We start from the raw sequence: 18,942 nt of genomic DNA on the forward strand, positions 1-18,942 counted from the left end.
AAATTGCTCTGGTTCTTCTGCTATTACAGCACATTGAAACAACCTTGCATGTTCTGTTGTACGTCCATCCCCCTCCTCCCAGCAGTATTGATTTCCTCCTCCATCCACCCCATTAGTGCCCCCTCCTCTGCCCATCCCCCTCCACTGCGAGCAGCTTTAAAAAGAAAGGGGTTCATTGACATTTTCTGTACTTGAGCCTTGACCTGCATTGTTGGACCAGAAGGAGAGTTTCTCTGCTCAAATAGATGAGGTCAGCCAGCTCGTGCTTTATGGACTTCACTTTTTATTAACACCTACATCAGATTCTTGTCAATCCTTTCTAAAACGGTGCACACACCTTCACCCAGGTGCACGGTCAAGAAGCCACAGAAGCTAAAAAGCTCTAAGCCAATTAATCGATGTAAAAACAATGGGAAAATCTGGTCATTCAACAGGGGGGGCGCCCAGCCAGAGAGGCTTACAAACAGCTTTCCCACTGTCAGCTTGTCATCAACTCATTTATCAGCAGCCAGAAGGGCAGTTTCACCGGAAACATAGGGAAAGTTCATCTTGTTCTTTGTGAAAACTAATCGTCCAAATAACCGTGCTGACTGACAGAACTGATGCTTGCAACATTTATGGCCTGATTTACAATTTGATCTCAAATAATGGGCGCTAAATTGCGTGGTCACAGATTGCAGCAGATTGCAGCACGGCACTGCACACTGTTGGTATATGCTGTAGGTGCAAAAGTGGCGGAGATTGGTGTATTTAAAAGAGGAATTCGCACTTTAGGGAGCTCTAGAGGTTTTCATCTTGGAACATTTGGAAGAGCACTGCGAGCACAAAATGAAGTTTGAAGTGAAGAGCTTGGACGCTAATGGAAGGCAAACAGACCTATTATTGATTAGCAGGAAATAAATCAATCATTCCAATGATTTAGCAGAAGCCAACAACTGCATGAAAATCCATGATTTGTTTGATTTGCTTCAACATTAGTGTGTGTGTTAACTGGATGTTCAGGTATATGCACTTCATGCATAACATGGCTTTTAAAACTGGACAAACCACTTGCAGCATCATAAGACAGGGGCGGGAATCTTTGAGTGTCCCACGATTCAATTCGATTCAAAATTTTGGGTCTGCGATTTGATTCTGAATCAATTTTTGATTCAAAAGTATTTGATTGACAATGAATTCTGCTTCAATAAATAGGTGAGCAAAAAATCGTCGTGATCTACTCCAGTCTGACTCACTAATGCTAATTAGCGTGCTACTCGCGGCACTTTTATCACTCAAAAGAACAGCTATTCATACAAAACGCTTCAGGCATATGCTCTTCGTACGCTGCAAAAAAAAACAACTTTTAATGGCCTAACTTGATCGTGACTTTTTCCTTCTACTCTCTAATGTGACTACGACTTAACTGTGTATCAGAACGCGTGGCACCACACTGCCCTTAAGTGGCCAAATCCGGTACAAGATGAACAGCGTTCCCAGTAAAGGCACACATAAACAAGGGCAAGACAGTACAAAATAATAAAAAATTAAAAAAAGATTTTAGGACATTCAAAATCGATTCTGAATCGTACTGAATGAGAATCGCGATGGATATGATTGTTAGGAATGTCCGTCATCAACCACCCAGGCTCCCCTTAGAGATTAGTTTCCAATTGAGAAGATATGTCAGCTGTCAGTTGAAATGAGTTTTTTCATATGCCATGACATGATTTCTTCTTGCAACTGGCTCCAAATCAGCCCCTAGATCATTCACAAGCTCCAAAATAGCATTGCTGAAAAGATGATGTGTCGTATTCATTCTTGTTGGCATTTTAAAAATGTTTACACAAGTGGAAAAGTTCTCCCAGCTGCCTCACTTTGCCACACTATGCTAGCACAGCTTTGCCGGCTGGTTTGCACCTGTCTTTTAGACGCACTATTGCACAGAATGCACGTGCTAAATTCATTCATTTGCATAAACTCCTCCCACAAAGTGGCAATTTATCACATTTGACAGATGCCGTCCCGATTGTGCAGAGATAGTAGATCTGATTCCACATCTATTTGCATACGCAATCAATTTACGATGATTTTGCACATGCAAACCTCTAGTAAATCAGGACTTAAAGTCTATAAATATTTATTTGGTTCATCCTGGCTCCAAATAATGTGTTTTTCCTCTGAATTAGTGAGTAGAAGAACATTTGACTTTTTGCTGAAAAAAATATATGAGCCCGTTCAAATAACATTTAGTTTGGTTTTAAGAGACAGCATTATATAGGCCACTCACGTCAAAAGATGACTCCATACTGTACTTTTTTTTTTTTGTCTGTGTCTATGTTGTGACCCCAGACAAGCCAGTGTCACTTCGGAAATGTCATACATACAAACTGAAAGATCGGGGACAGGAACAGCACAGAGGATGGCCACCATGGCCTCTGACATCTAATGTAGTATGTAAGCATGATCAGGAAAATTGTCTCTGAAAAACTGAAATAAAGTTGAAACTCTATGGTCAAACACAATCCATTCTTGGGATCCTGGTAGTCTGAAATGATTTTTTCCTCATAGGAGAAAATGGAAATAAAAATATTTTGTTTCTAAGCGGTGCAAATTTGAAAAGATCCTGTTTGAGACGTTCAAATTCCGTAATACCCTACAAGCTTTAACGCCAAGCATTCGTTTACTATAAATAAAAAATATATTGATATGGAATCATATACTGCACCATTATGACTATATTCTGTGACACCATGTGCAAAGCAATGAAAACAGTAAGCCGTCATTATAATGTATAATAATTCCTTTTAATCCTGTTTGGGTAATGAAGAGATTAATACAGTATGTCAATCCTGTTTTTTGGCATGTTCTCCAGACAGAAACGGCAACGCAATGCTGCGAAAATGGTTGCCTGTCATACCAAATTGAATTTACGCAACACAAAAGAAATAACAGTCTGCTATTTTTAAAGAAAGAAATGAATAAAATAAGGCACTTGTGCTCTGGGGTGTGATTTGTCATTGTAATTCAGTGCTTGCTCACCTACACTTAAAACATGATCCTTCTGGATTTTAATTAAGCGCCAAGGTAGCTCCCAAGGGGCTCCAACTTGGCAAAGGAAACCACTTTGATTTACTACTTTGTTGTTTCTACTTGAAGCTTGCCTCTTATGAGAGTACTGTGCTGATAAATGAAAGAGACATTTTCCTTCTAATTTGTTAATTAGTTCCCGTCAGTTCTTCTGAAAAAAAAAAAAATCTAAATGTGTGAATATCTATTGAACATGCAAGTGTCTCGATGAATGTAACAACCTATATTTGCAACACAAATCGGATACACTGTAGCAAGTGTGAGGAACATCTGTTTCAGTAATTGCAGCAGGAAACTAAATAATTATAATTGATTGCAAGTGTAAAGCGAAAATATCAAGACACAGCATTTATACACCAAGAAGTTGAAATCACAATCACAACACAATAAAACGTCTCCATGTGTCGTTGAGCCTGTATACTTGGTAACAGTATCAACACCTGATGTCTGTATGTCAATTAGGGGTGTGATGTATCAAATTGTTATCACTAAATTTATATCAGACATGATCTTTCCAACATATCTGTTATCAAGCATTAATGTATCATCACTATACTATCAACGTACGTGGCATTTTCCCACCCATGGTATAGTTACTGTACCATGAGAGTTAGCAATAGCCCTGTTTTGTTTTACCACTGCAGCCAAATCAAACAGTGTCAAATCTGTCTTTTGTTATAACATATCACGGATGGAGGCCAGTCCTGGATATGGAACATATTTAATATAATCCAGGTGTTCAATAGTTAGCTGTTTTAACAGCCCACATTCCCTGGAATACCTCTAGCAACTCAATGTGCTTCTGATTACTGTGGTCCAATTTGGTTCTGTTGCTAATCCTCAAACAGATGTGCCGTGTAGTTTTTTTTTTTTTAAAGTTCTTTTCTCAGGACAATCAGCTGATGGGGGTTAAACTTTCTGTTTGGGAAGAAACAAGACCAGCCTCAAGGTGAAGCTCGCACAAGATGGTCAACACCAGAACAGACCACATCAGACGATCGTGTTCCCAGAAGCAAACGGAGACTCCCAACTACAGGGAGCGCTTAGCTTCGATTAGCCGGTGGAGCTGCTGAAGGTCACCACTGTGGAGCGGAGCAGCCAGCAGCAGGCCTTCATAAAACCATGCGGCGTATCATTATTTTCAAAGTGTTTCATTATGGACGGTTAACCTTGGCTAACTTTGACCTAACGCTGTAATCAGCTGCCAGTAATGCCTTCCAAACAGGGCAAACATGCCGCCTCGCTCCTTGTTTATCAGCCAGGAAAAGACATCAAATGTACAATTTTACTGCCTGTGCAGGTATTAGGAAAGTTATCTTAAAAAAAAAAAAAATAAAAGTCAGGACATTGAGGGCATACACTGCCAATGCCGAAACCTCATGGAAGAGTTCACCTGCCAAAAGAAACAACCAAGACATGCTGTGAACTCTCAAAAATATGTTTCAGGGACTGGACCTCGTGGCTGCATTCTTCTTTGGCAAGTAATGTTAGTACATGAACCACCTCTCAAAGATGTGGCATTCCATTGAGAGATTGTTAGCTGTTAAGTAATGGTTGACTACACTTGTGGCAAATTGTGCTTTGTCACCTCAACCTTTGAAAAACAGAACTGCACTTTTGACCTTTTCAATCTATCCACTGTGATTGTCAATCACTAAGAGCACAGATGTTGCGATCAGCGGTGGCGTGCTAAATGAGAGAGAATTATACGAGAGCTGCTAATTTATATCCATCCATCCATTTTCTTAACCGCTTACAAGGGTCTCGGGGGTTGTGGAGCCTATCCCGGTTGGCTTCGGGCAGTAGGCGGGGTACATCCTGAACTGGTTGCCAGCTAATCGCAGGGCACAGACACATACAACCATCCACACTCACAATCACACCTAGGGACATTTTAGAGCGTTCAATTAACCTGCCATGCATGTCTTTGGAATGTGGGAGGAAACCGGAGTACCCGGAGGAAACCCACACAGGCACGGGGAGAACATGAAAACTCCAGGAAGGTCGAAGCCCGGACTCGATCTCACGTCCTCTGCACTGGGAGGCGGACGTGCTAACCAGTCATCCATCGTGTTGCTCTAATTTATATAATCCGTGGAAAACTCTTGCCGTCCTGTTATGACAAAAAGTACTGAAATTGGCAAACCAAAAGATTATGTCATCCTAACTAACACAATGTGATGGATGCACAGACTTAGAAATAACTGGACTGTCAATAGGCGTTTGTGGCAGAAGCCAGAAGGCATCCATCTTACGTTGCCACTTTTACTGACAACTTCTCGCAAAGAGTGAATTTATCTGTTTGCATCGATCATTCAGATTATATTTACTCAATATCGTGAATCGTAACTCACGGAGGTTAGGCTTACATTTCGCAGCACATTTTTTTCCGATGGGCTTTACTTTCACTAGCATCGGGAGATATCAATATATTCAAGTTAGGTGGCCTAAGTGAGTGGCAACGTAAAATGGCCGCCGATGGGTACACTTCTCCCAATGGCCATTAAGCGGCATTGACCATCCTGTCATATACAAGTCAGTGGATGGATGCCATCTTGAGATGCACGAGTATACATTAGCAAAACCTCTCTCCTCTGAGCCTTCAAAGTGTGTGCTGCACTGCGTAGGTGTGGCTCACACGGTGCAGGGGTCGCCATAGTTACAGTATACAAACTATAGGGTAAGGCCTAAATGGCACGATGGATGCTTTCATATAATAATTATAGCTGAACTTTTCAATAACACAAAGAAAAACTGTTACTCCTGATCGTTCTCGTGGCCTAAAACTGTCTGTGATCTACCGTCCGAGTCAATGTTTCATTGTAGTTGGTTAGGTAGCATTTGCAACGACTTCCTTTAACATAACATCCACACTATCTTTTCATCTCAGCTCCATGTTTTGATGTGCACCCATTTGTCCATTAAAATGAGGGCATTTCTATTTAATGCTAATATTGAAGCTCTTTGTTCAATGGCTCTGAAAGATATTTGCACACCTGCTGCTTTTGTCAGTCCTATTGAGTGCAGCCTGGTAACACACTGCATTATGGGAATGTGTCATGTGAGGGGAGGGGAAGAGGGGTTGGCTGTGTTGTACAGATAAATCATACACAACGCACACCTGCAGCCCAGAAGGAAGAAATTCTAACCTTGTTGTTGGAAAGGAGGCTTATATTTTTTTTAAACTGGTTTCGACAGGGAACGTTTATCTTCCATATTTATGATATTATGCATCTATCTTGATTAGAAGCTGAATTGAAGATAACCAGCAGAGACGTTTAAGGAATGCAAGAAATTTAACCGAGAGAATTGAGAGGGGAGTGCATTTATCATGGGGGGGGGGGGAGGGGGAGGGGGTCTTAAATCAAGCATGTCAAGTTAAAAGACAACTGTTTTAATACGGCCCATGAGCCCATTAGGAGGATTGGATATTAGCGCTATGAAACATAGGAGTGCTGCTCCATCTGGAAAGCTTTAAAAATGGATGTGTCCTAACCGCTGCAGGGACACAACATTTATCGAATCGGTGATTGACTGGCTCTATTGAGAAGTGCTTCTTCACTCTGGATAAAAGCAGTTGGACAGTGGGTATTTTCCCCCTTTTAATAAGATCAAGGCTGTCAAAGATGTAGCAAGCCAGACTAAATCAGTGTATAATTGCGGTAAATATATGTGCTTCTTTGACAAAAGGTTTGTTTCCCCTTGAAGCTATGAAATAAAGTGACCCAAATCCGTGACTTTTCATGTTGCTATGCAGCGCTTGAGTCAAGACTCTTGTCTAAAGAATCCTAAATGTCATGCTCCCTTCCCCCTCATGCTAGTGTCCAGTCACTTCCGGCATTCTAGGGAGACCTACAAGGTAATGTTAACAACGTTCCTAAGGATTTTAGTTCCCAATCAGAGACGGTATGAATTTGAGTGTGAATGGTTGGCCGTCTATATGTGCGACATCTGAGACTGACTGGTGTTCAGGATGCAGTCACCATTTCGCCCAACGTCAGATGGGATAGGCTCCAGCACCCTGCAAGCCTTAGTAGGATAAGCGGTGTGATGGATGGACGGACGTGTTCAAGTCCATAAACTTGAAATGTTGAGACCAAGACTTTGAGAACTTGTATCAAGATGAAGATAAGGAAAATTGACACCAAGTCAAGACCAAGACTTAGAGAAGTGGATACCAAGTCATGAACAACACTGAAAATAATGTAGTGCTAAACTGATTAAAGCAATTAGAGTCTGATTCACTGATAAAACTTGGTCTCTAGACTATGGGAGATTAAATATTACATTTAAATATGAGTTTCATTTTGAGAGGTGACCAAGACCGATCAAGAACTATCACTCTATGGTGACTCAAATATACAAGGTGCCTGCACCCATTTTAACCATGTCTGATGTATTGTATATCAACCCTTAAAGCAAAAGTTGAACATTTACAAAACAGTTTAATAAAACTGAGCAGCGTAGCATTTCTTTTATTGCTTGGAACTATGAGTATTTTTTTTCTTTTTCTGTGGTTTGTTCATCTTGATCAACTGACTGAAACGGGAAAGGATTTACGCTTCCAAATACAGCACCGATTTGAAAATGTTACAGTTCATTGTTAGTTCTTATGTAGAAGAACCACCGCAAACTAAGATGAAAACTGAACTCTACTTCCCTGTCTTTAATCCTAAAACCAATCTTTAGATTTGGGCTGGTTGTTACTGAAAGCAATGTGGAGATGGAAAACCGTGTCCATGGCTGCCAATTTAACAACCGCATATCTACATTGTACAAGCACACAACGGAGAGATAAGCGGCAAAATATGAGCTGCGGACTGAATGCACAGCTGCAGGTTCACACGGACGCTCTGGCGCTAATAGCACTGAGTCAACATGTGCAAACATCATTAAGGGGCTTTAAAAAAAGTATTTAAGGAAGTGTTTGTAACGAGAGGAATAAAAACAAGAACCATGTTATATCATTTTAAACTAACTCTAACCTGCCTTTACCTCATTTTACGGGCATCTGACTTTTATAGTGTTGACAACTACATTTTAGTTACTTTATTTATTCTAACTAATGAGGTTCTTTTTTTCAAGATACATTGTCAGAATTAAAGAGCAGTTTTGGTGTTGGACCATTCCAGTGCCTATTCGTCTTTTTTTTTTTTCCAGAGCCGTTGTCAAATCTGCCTCAAATGTTGCTTTTGTAAAAACGTACAAAGAGTATCATGTTTCCAAAAATATTAACTGGTTCAACTGAAATGTGGGAGGAAACTAGAGTGAACTGGATAGGTTACTGCCCAATTTCCCTCCATTACAAGCGGACTGTAAGCTAAAAGCATTTCATATCTTCATCTGGATTAGCCCAAAATTTAAAGTGCATTTCACCGGCCCATGTACCACCACCGTGCAAATATTCCACTTTCCTGGAAGTGTTGGCCTAATATTGCAAACTAACAACTGACAAATTAATTTAACTAAACTTATTGAACTGCATTTTGAGGATCCCAAAATATTTTTGTTACAGTTGTTAACATGCAGGAACAGTTACGAATGCTGCGGCATCCCTACTTCCTGTCCCATGCACTAATATGGTTATGCATATGATCGTGCAGTGAAATTTTCAGTTTTTTTAAATCGTTTTCAGATATAGGAGCTCAGTGCGAGAATACTGCGGTGATGACGATGAACTAAAAATAAACCCTCTCTCATCTCAGTGGGAAAATTGGGCGTTTAATAAATCTGGCAAACTACAGTTCCTGACAGGCTACAATTAAAAGGTTATAAAAAAAAAAACTGCATCAGCTATTCAGGTCTTGTACAATTACACATTTTACACGCACCCTGGAGTCCTATCTGTCAACTGTGGGGCTTGAAAAAACAGCTTGTGAGGTCACACACACATACACACACACAACTCTTCCCGGGCACACAGTTTAAGTTGTGTTTGGATATGTTTAGAATGTGTGTGATGAAATGGCACCAGCTGTGTACACTGGAGGGATGCACAAGGCCCACTAGTGGAGGCGAAGCTTTAACCCTTTCTCTGCTTGCCGTGCAGAAGGCGGGACAAAGGACACAATGGGATGGGGAGGGGGCAGAGAGTTTTTGCAGCTATTCAGTGTCAGGATCAGTTTCTTTTTACAGACCTAGTAAATGCCTCAGGTAATTACAGCTGCAACAATTCACCTGACTTTCTTTTTTTTTTTCACAGCGCAAACATGAGTGACTCAAGAAGCTCATAGGTGGCTTAAAAAAAAGAAAGAAATACAAATACAAATGCTTTGCACATGTAATGTTGTAGGCCACCAAGAACATATAAACTAATTTAATTAACAGCTAGCAGCTAACAGCTAACAGCTAACAGCTAACAGCCCTGAGGGAGAGCACCACCAAGTGTAATACACACATTAATGTCGCTTTTCCAAAATGGTGCCTACAGAACTGCAACAACATACCACATTGAACATATTGAACACTCTTGGCATAGGAAGATGAATTAAGAAGAAAAAAAGCACCAAAAAAAACCGGACTGTTGCGGTGAAGTGGAGACTGTGGAGTATAATACTGCCCAGGAACAGAGTAAGCTATGAGAAGCTCAATTGATTGTTTTTCTCATGTATTACTGTCTATACTCAAATACTACCCTGGTGCTGCAATTTTATTTGAGAGGAGACTAAAGGAAGCAAAAAAAAAGAAGGTGGAGTATCCTACTGCAACTTTTCAATGTCCAGCTACGGCACAGCAACAGGATACGCTAAGTTAGCATGCAGAATTTGTTTAGCTTTGTTATTTCTAGCAAAGGTAACTCAAATGTTACAATGTGACCATTTTATTTGAAGGAGACAGAGGGCAGCAAGAAAACAGCCTGATGTGGGAAAAGTGGAGACTGTGGACTGTAACGCAATACTAAGGCACAGCAACAGCGTTAGCTAACATTAGTTTTTTGTGCTTACTGCTTCTTTGTTATTTCTAGCCACGTACACTCAAATGTTACCAACATGGCAATTTCATACAGCAAGACAAATGGCAAAACGGAAACAATGGAGTACAATATTGCAGCGTTCAGAGCTAATGTACAGCAACAGGCTAAGCTAGTGTTAGCGTATGTTAGCGTATTCTATACTCAAACACATTTCTGTATTTGCTAATGTTTTTCCTTTGATTTGTAACCCTCCTTTCACACAAAAGTGGGTACATGTCCGCATATGTTTTAGCACTGGAGGAATTCTTGTCCGTTTGAGTATTAGCACCAGAGCAGGTGAAGAGTTTGCAAGAACATCTGTTGGTAATTTCAATCTCTGTGCCTGAAGGCAATGAAATCCCACACTAAATGGATACTGTATCTGAAACATTATTAAGAAAAAAAAAAGGAGGAAGGCAGACCAGATGGTCATAAATATGAGGGCTACACTGGGTCTCTTTCATGAAAGCATTTAGGTTGATCACATTCTGCTTTTACAAATACCGAAAAGCCAGACAAACCCAAATAGCTCCTCGTCTTGTGCTCAGTGCTGAGACGTACATGCGTAACCGCATAACCTTCGCTGTCTCATATCATGTATATTATACGGAATCGGGCAAATAAACACTGCATGCATGCATGGAAATAAACTCCAGCGTGCTCATTTAAAGGTTTTCCAAACAATGGAAGCAGCTCTGTTAGTGACAGCAACCTTGTGATCGAAAGAGGCAATAACGGAAAGAAAGAAGAAATGTGAGTCACAATGCTGAGTCACCAACGCAACAACCAATCAGTGTACAGCAATAATGTCAACACTTAAAGTAAATGGAATAGAATAAATCTGTGTACAGTGGAACATCTTGAAGTCAAACACAATCAGTTTTTCTTTCTTCTAAATATTCACAATCGGGGATTGACATACGAGTTAGGCTAACGTGTTTCTAAAAGGAGGACATTCGGCGCTCACACTTCCGACGTTCTGAGTTTGCATTTCTGCTCAGCTGTTTGGAGTTTCAACATCTTGTGTTTCTGTGTGCTTTTCTCTGGGAATTCTTGTTTCCTACCACTTTCCAAAGACTGAAGACTTTAAATTGTCCATAGATGTGAACGTGAGCGTGAATAGTTGATCGTCTATAATGTACCCTGCAATTGGCTGGTGTCCAGTCCAGCTCGTGTTGTTTTTCTACAGGTCACACGCTAATTCAGACTCAATCGTCAACGCTTATGCTGGTTTTATACAATTTGTGTACTCCACGTTGCCATCACTGCTTTATATAAATCTTAGGGAGTACATTTTTACTGTCATAAGCGTGTCTTTTAAAGCATTTAAAAATAATACACTGTTTGTTCCAGCAATATAGCATTTGCAGGATAATTCATTAGTGTAAGGCGGCCGCCATGTTTGGCAAAAATCTGCAGACCGGAAGTGACATCACAGTTGCCCTTTGCCTACTTCTACTGAATTACATCAGATGGCAGATTTTTTTTTTCATTCTATTCCGCAGAGTAAAAGTGTTGTGCATTAACTAAAAGAGATCCACATAAAGAAATCCAGATCACCTTACAACTCTTTAAGTACATGTAATGTTTATGATCAAGGTTTATTATGTGTTTTTTGTACATGTAATGAAATCAAATACTGTAGTGTACATAGCTTGTCATTAGTAAATATTTACTAATTGTATGGTTTTCTCAAATTAAGGTGGTAGGAACAGGCTGATACAAAAATGGCAAAGAGCAACCTGATTAAAAAAATTATAAACATTTGTTTGACATTCGGACCTTTTCCTAAAAGTAACTTAAGTAGTAAGTAGTATTGTTCGAACAGTATTTAAATGGGACAATAAAATCTTGGGTGTCCTGAACTACTGTTTTTTTTTTTAATTAGTGTTGACTAAATGAGTTGTGACAAAGAACTCCAAACTTTTTGCGCGGCCATAGTTTCATCAAATTCCAAAGTGTACGACTTAATCCTACATTCAACTTTATAGATTCCACTGAATGATGAAATGCTCATGTTCAATCAAAAGCACTTTACAGAAGCATTACTCTTCTGTGTGAAGTCGCAGCTTGTTCCTCCTCCATTTCATCTCTATTAGTTGTGACTGCAGTAACTAATTAACTCTCTCTCGTTTGGATTTCTCTGTCAATTAAAAAGAAAAAAAACCCTCGTCTCAAAATCTGCCTCTCTGTCGTTCTTATTTTTTGTTCTGTTCCTAAAGATCCTGCCGGGGTGTGTTAATTGATTTAACACCAACTTAATGCAAGCGTCTGGCAAAGTGAGAAATAAAAAAAGGGACAGGGAGAGCATGTGTCCACTATGCGAACGGTAGTCATTAAGCTTAAACACTTGATTTGCGCTTATTCTAACAACCCCCTCCCCCGTCTCCCTTTCTATCAGAACTGCTAGCGATAAAAGTATAGGATAAGCCTCCTTTTGCATTATGGCCCATGAACCGTTACCGATGATTACACTTGACCTGGGGAATTTAGGAGCAAACGAAGAACAAGAAATCAAGCTGAATCAAAGCAGCGTTCTCTGGGGCCTGATGAAGACATGATGAAATCAGGCACATATGACAAGTTGGCCACAATGGAGCTGATGAAACAGTACGACAAAGCCGGCAACTGTTTTTTTTGTTTTTTTGTTAAGGCCAAATGGGCCCGATAACCTTGAAGGGGAGGAAACATTGTTTGCACTTTACAACCCCAAAAAAAACAGTTGTGGCATTATTTTTCTGTCAGGGTGATGTATCGCCATTGCTACAAGTTACGCTGACATCATATTGCGAAAAAACAAAATGCAGGGCTTCCATAACATTGTAGGGCTAATAAACATACCGCAACTCTCTGGTGATGCTTAACAAGCATGCAGTGAGGTGACTCTTGGAAATAGCCATTGAACATCACATGGTTTCTTATAATTATAGACTGCACCTGAAAGTAGCTAATGTTGGTTTAAATCTGCCTTTTGGATGAGGGGTGAGCATAATAATCAATAAAGTGATTGTTAAGAATTTGGTCTATTGTTTTGAAATCGGAGTGCACTACTTGGCTGCAACCAGCAGAGACACTGTTGATTCAATCTCAACTTTTACAGACTAAAGAAGAAGCAACATGACATCAGTAAAGGCCTACGTTCCAATTTCGCACCGGCATTATTCTGCTCCACCATGCTTCAAACTCAACAATACACAAGTCTTTAGACGCATATTTGATAGCAAAGCGTGCATTTTCTGTTCACGGTTTACAGCACAATATACTAAAAAACGTCAAATACTTAGTAGTTTTTTAAAGTTTCACTCCTAACTAAAACGAATGAAAATGCTGGATATCAGTTCTTAGTTTTACGACAGCGCTCCGTTCCGAGACCGCAGTGTTGCTAAACCCCCAGTAAGGAAAGTAGCTATTGGCTGTCCGAAAAGTTGCTAGAAGTCGCTAAATGACGTAAATGCCTAATTTGCAGTATTGCCGATTTGCATGTAATAGTAATGGACGCTGTAGGAGAAGACAAAAAGTGAAGGGAAAAAAACACCCTAATGAACACCAGTAAAAGTCGATAGTTGCTTTTGCTAAAAAAATAATTTAAAAAAAGTCGCCGAGAGTCTTTGGAAAGTGGCCAGATTTAGCGAGAAAGTCGCCAAGTTGGCAACACTGCAGAACCATCATAACCCAAAGACTCCTTATATTTGGTGAACAACATTATATGATAAAAGTGCAACAACAGCTTTTTTTATTGTTGTTTTTCAGTGTGCAGTCCACCGTGTATTACAGGGGTGCATTTTTCAGTTTTTACACTGGAATTATAACAGTAGTTTTACAAAAAGGTTTTCACTTTTACTCTCTATGTCTGCTCAAACTTTCGCAAATTATTTGAAGCAGGCAACGCAAGTACAAAGAGTGCATTTTTAATACCGTGCAAATTTTACAGTGATCGGAATGTGCCGCAATCTATCACAAACCCATAATAACATAACATTATATTACGGTATTTGTATGAAAAACACTTAGGTCATAAATAGAAAACAATCAAACGACAAAGAGTATGTATGTTCTTAACTTCTTGTGCCACAGCATGACATATGACATTTTTTATTTTTATGATTTAAGTTTATTTTCAAAAGGCTGCTTAAACCTGGGCAAAGCATTTGAGGCAATAGGCAAACAAAGGTAGCACCATTAACTGAAATATTGGCTTTTAAATATAGGTATATACATTAGCATTTATGTTTCAATGAACTATGATATTCTGACGAATATACTCAAAGTAAAAATAGAAGTCAACTGAACAAATGTTCACATCAGTGTTTAAGGAAAACCAGCAGTTCTACAACTACAACAACTACGGCTGCAGTGAGTTGCCATATGCTTGCATTGTTTGACAGCATTCACGGGATAAGTTCAAGTCCAAGGTTGACCCAACTGCATTTTGCCCAAGAATTGATTGCAATTGCAAAGTGATGATTTTTTTATTATTATTATTTTTTGCTTGCTTGATTGTTCATGTCTTTATGATCCACGTTTGTAGCAGTAAATCCATATCCTCTTTAACATGATATCATGGCAATGCATTCACTTTGAGGTGGCAAAGGTTTTGGTGCTTCTGACAGATTTTGCACACGCTGCATTAAAGTCTGTTAAAAGTTTGCTTATAAATGACAGATGAGATCAACTGAGTAGCTTTCAGTCCAATGGGGTTCGATAAAGATCGGAAAAGGAATAACTGGCGTTAGGGTTACCATCGCCAAACAATCACCCTCACTCACCTTGTTGAAGTTGTAGTATCCCAAACAGTGGGAGAAATCCAGGTTCGGTGGTTCTCCGGGCATAGCATTTCCACCGGCATTGGGGTAAAAACGTACATCCATGGCAAAAGACAAGGGGGGGTCGCGCAGCTGTGGCGCACCGGGGTACAGGGTGCTTTTTCTCGGCGTTACAATCCAAAGTGCACCGCGGAGCCTGGTGGTGGTGTTGTTGTTGTTGGTGGTGGTGGTCGTAGTAGTAGAACGCAGAAGTAGTAGTAGTAGTAGTAGTAGAAGAAGTTTGAGTTATCCCTCTTCTACGCGCAAGGAATCCCTGCAGGAAAGCTGTAAGAAGGTGCCCCTCATGGAGCGCCAGTGGCCGAGCATGTACACGCAGCTGCTGGATACAAAAGACGGGCAGGGAGCGAGCGAGCGAGAGAGTGGGTGAGCGAGCGAGTGAACGCGGGTCCACCTCCTCCTCCTACTTTTCCCCTCCGGCTCCTTCTCACACGCACCGGTTAAAAGTTAGTCCTCCCGACACATGTCCACGTGCGTTGAAACAACTTAGCGGAGAAAGTAGCCAAGATAAATTGCGCTGGGGATCCACGGGCACGCGGTGCGGTGAGTGGAGGTGCTGATGTGTTGTTGGGAAAGGCGTGAGCTGTGACTGCACAGTGCACACACACACACGCACACCAGAGGAAAACAAGGTAAAGGGTGCGGAGGAGAGACACACGACAAGACACGCCCATGCTAATTGCTAACAGGAAGCTAACACACGCAAAAGGATTTTAAATTCACATTTTGTCACTATCTGTCCTGATTAGAAGTTCCCCTGTTTCCCTCCTTGCAAATTGAACAGCTATCAATATGTAAAAGTTCTACAATAAGAAAAGTGTGAAGTTGTACAGCTAATTATTCACAGTCAGCAGTATTCAAAGCAGAGCTCCCTATATTGCCAGCATTTTTCAGTCACTAGGGGGAAAAAAACTAATTTCTAGATTTTTCAGTTACCATGATGGCGTATTAGGGCCACGTATAAACATTAGGGGTGTGCCAAAAAAAAGATTCTCATAAGAATCGCGATTTTCATCTAGTACGATTCTAAATCGATTTTAAATGTCCTAAAATCGATTTTATTTAAATTATTTTATACTGTCTTGCCTTTGTCGTGTGCCTTTATTTGGAGCGCTGTTTATGTTGTACCCGATTTGGCCACTATGGGGCAGTGTGGTTCCACGCGGTCTAATACACTGTTAAGTTGTAGCCACATTAGAGAGTAGAAGGAAAAAATCACGATCAAGTTATTCCAATAAAAGTTGTTAATTTTTTTGATAAAGTGACGCGAGTAGCGCGCTAATTAGCATTAGCGAGTCAGCCTGGAGTAGATCATTACAATTCCTTGCTCATCTATAGATTGAAGCAAAAATTATTGTCAATCAAATCATTTTGAATAAAAAATCGTTCTTAATCCAAAATCGATTCTGAATCGAATCACAGGATCAAAAATCGGAATTGAATCGAATCGTGAGACATACAAAGATTCCCACCCCTAATAAACATGTATTATTTTTTAGGGGCAGTGGGGTAATATTCTGAGAGAGAAAACCAACAAGTTTACGAGAAAAAAAAATCAGATTTGTGACGTTACAAGTGGCAAATTTGCAAGAAAAAAAACTCACAAATTTACGAGAAATAAACTCGCGGTTGCGAGAAAAAAAAATCGGAAACTTGCCGAGAAATACACATAGCCTATTCGGATATTTGTGCAAAGTCACAATTCCAAAGTGTACAAAATGCCTACGGTGGAAGAACTCGCTAAATTGTACTTTTACTTTTACGTACATTTATTTAATATTTTTATGAATACAGAGTGGATTCAAAAGGATACTTGACTCCCATTTTCAGCAGTAAAAAGTTAATATTTTGTCCAAAATTTATTTGATAACTTCATTAATTTTCATGAACAATTAATACCTTTAAAAACAAAAAATTTCCACTTGCTTTTGACTGAAGATGACATCGCCTGTGCTGAAGAAGTAGGTAACGACCAATCATGGCTCAGTTTGCTGACCAAACCCAGAAAACAGGTGAGCCATGATTGGTCGTTACCTACTTCCTCAGCACAGGTGATGTCATCTTCAGTTGACAACAAATGGGAAAATTACTTTTTAAAGGTATTAATTGTATACAAAAAAAATTATTTCGTTATCAAATTCATTCTGGACACAATATTAACTTTTTACTGCTGAAAATGGCTCAATTAGTAAGTATGCCTTTATGTTGCGCGCTGCCTCCTCCATCCCAAACATGTCATCATCTCTCAAATTTGTGAATTTTAATGTCACAATTATCTGAGTTTATTTCTTATAAATTTGTGACTTTTTTCTCGCAACTTTTACCAATTTACAATGTCACAAATATTCAAGTTTTTCTCTGAAATTTGTGAGTCTTTTTCTCAAAATATTACCCTCAAAAAAAAAACATATTTATACGTGGCCCTGATAAGCAATCGTAATTGACAGCAAAATAACATGGGTTGGTTTCACCCCCCCCCCCCAAGTTTCTGACTGAAGAGTTCTCAAGCAGAACAGTGACTGATGCTAACCATCGTGTATTTTTAGCGTACATTTCTAGCTACAGTTATCGCTTCGTTTATATCTAGCTGCAAGTTGTTGTTGTTAATTGCACTTAGCCATGTCATATAATGACTGCTATTGCTTTGTTCTTTTCTAATTGTGAGAAAAAATGTGTTTACATTTGATTTACCGTACCACAACCGGGCAAATGCTAACAACGCAAGTCGTTGGATTATAAAGTTCTGCAAGCATTAAAAATAAATGGTGTTAAGAAATAGGTTACTCCTCTGAGGAGTAACAGATTTTTCTTTCCTGGGTGTTTAAATAAATAGGTCACCGCTTTTCAACAGCAGTGTACTCTAACATTTGATGTGAGATGAAGGTGATAAAACAATGTGCATATGTATATGTGTATATTCATTTTTCGCACAACCAGTTGGCATATCAGTCTTCCCTCAGTGCTCCTTCTTGTCAAATAAATGGATTCAGATACTAGATTTACGCCCTGCCGCGCTTCCTAGCATGTGCTGTTTTTCCAAACAGGACTCTTCCTCTGCGGTTGTCACGTTTGGCTCTGGCGAGGGGCAAAAGAGGTGTGAATAAACATGGAAATCAATGGCGTCGGCCTTGAGTATAACACATGAGCAAAGCGTTGTGTTTGTCTGCAAAATGTCACAGGTGTCTGCACGTACAAAATACATTTCTTCTTGGAAATCCAGCCAACTGTACAGTATATATGAGACCTGTGAATCCGTGTGACCGCTGAAAGCTTTTATTGGAGCTATTCACAAATTTGTCAAGCCATGCACCCCCTTCAACATTCCTGACAGAGTTGACGCTTCCTCTCTATCTGTCACACACTTTTAACAAAGTAAGAAAAGAAAAAACTTTTATTACATTTGCATTTATTGCAGCCTTTCCCTCACCTTTTAGGCACCTCCTTCAACAACGTGTCAGAGTTGGCACAACTCCCGTCCCTGCACCATCACAAACCTATAAACAAGTAAACAAAAACGTTTATTTCAGCCTTTTAGAACATTTTTAGGCCTCGCACATCCCTCGAAACACTTTTGCATTATGCCGTCATTAATAAATGTAAGACTCTTTGAATGTTTTTACTTTTTACAGTTTTTGCAATGCACTTAAATACAAAATGAAATTTCATCTGATGTCCTAATCAACAGAATAGTAATCAACAGAATAGTAATTATAAAATATATATATATATTCGGTAGTGACAGCCTAATATGTCTATTTTACAAATATGAATGTAATGAAATCTGAGCAAATTAAATCAATCAATTAAATTGATACTTGATACATGGAGCCATTTTCAGCAGTGAAACGTTAATATTTTGTCCAGAATTAATTTTATATCTTCATTATTTTTACCTTTAACTCATTCAGTTCCAGCCATTTTTACTGGATTTTGACTGATTTTGCAAGGCCCACAGACTATTGTGTTCTATTGCTATAAAAACATGGAACCTACCAAAAGAAAGATTAAAGTCTCTTCTTTCATCAGGAAAAAATGTATATTTCTATCTGTTCACAAATCTGTTTAAAACCCTGGTGAAAAGAGCTTGTTTTCAACATGGCC

The 18,942-nt window shown here is 39.5% G+C and overlaps 1 protein-coding gene across 4 annotated transcripts in view; it reads right to left on the reverse strand.

The window, feature by feature from the left end:
- The window catches only part of tox3 (TOX high mobility group box family member 3), a 72,494-nt gene that overhangs the window by 34,155 nt on the left and 19,397 nt on the right, over nucleotides 1-18,942 (reverse strand). For all 4 annotated transcript variants that reach the window (XM_086071525.1, XM_086071524.1, XM_086071528.1 and 1 more), the window contains 2 exons: nucleotides 18,269-18,335; nucleotides 14,788-15,430 (listed from right to left, as the gene is read on the reverse strand). In XM_086071525.1, the coding sequence (XP_085927651.1) occupies nucleotides 14,788-14,889 (102 nt within the window). In that variant the 5' untranslated portion in view covers nucleotides 14,890-15,430; nucleotides 18,269-18,335. The remainder of the gene's footprint in view (nucleotides 1-14,787; nucleotides 15,431-18,268; nucleotides 18,336-18,942) is intronic.

The sequence above is a fragment of the Leptonotus elevatus genome, chromosome 3 (assembly GCF_054856555.1).
Source record: "Leptonotus elevatus isolate MCC_2025b chromosome 3, RoL_Lele_1.0, whole genome shotgun sequence".
NCBI lineage: Eukaryota > Metazoa > Chordata > Actinopteri > Syngnathiformes > Syngnathidae > Leptonotus > Leptonotus elevatus.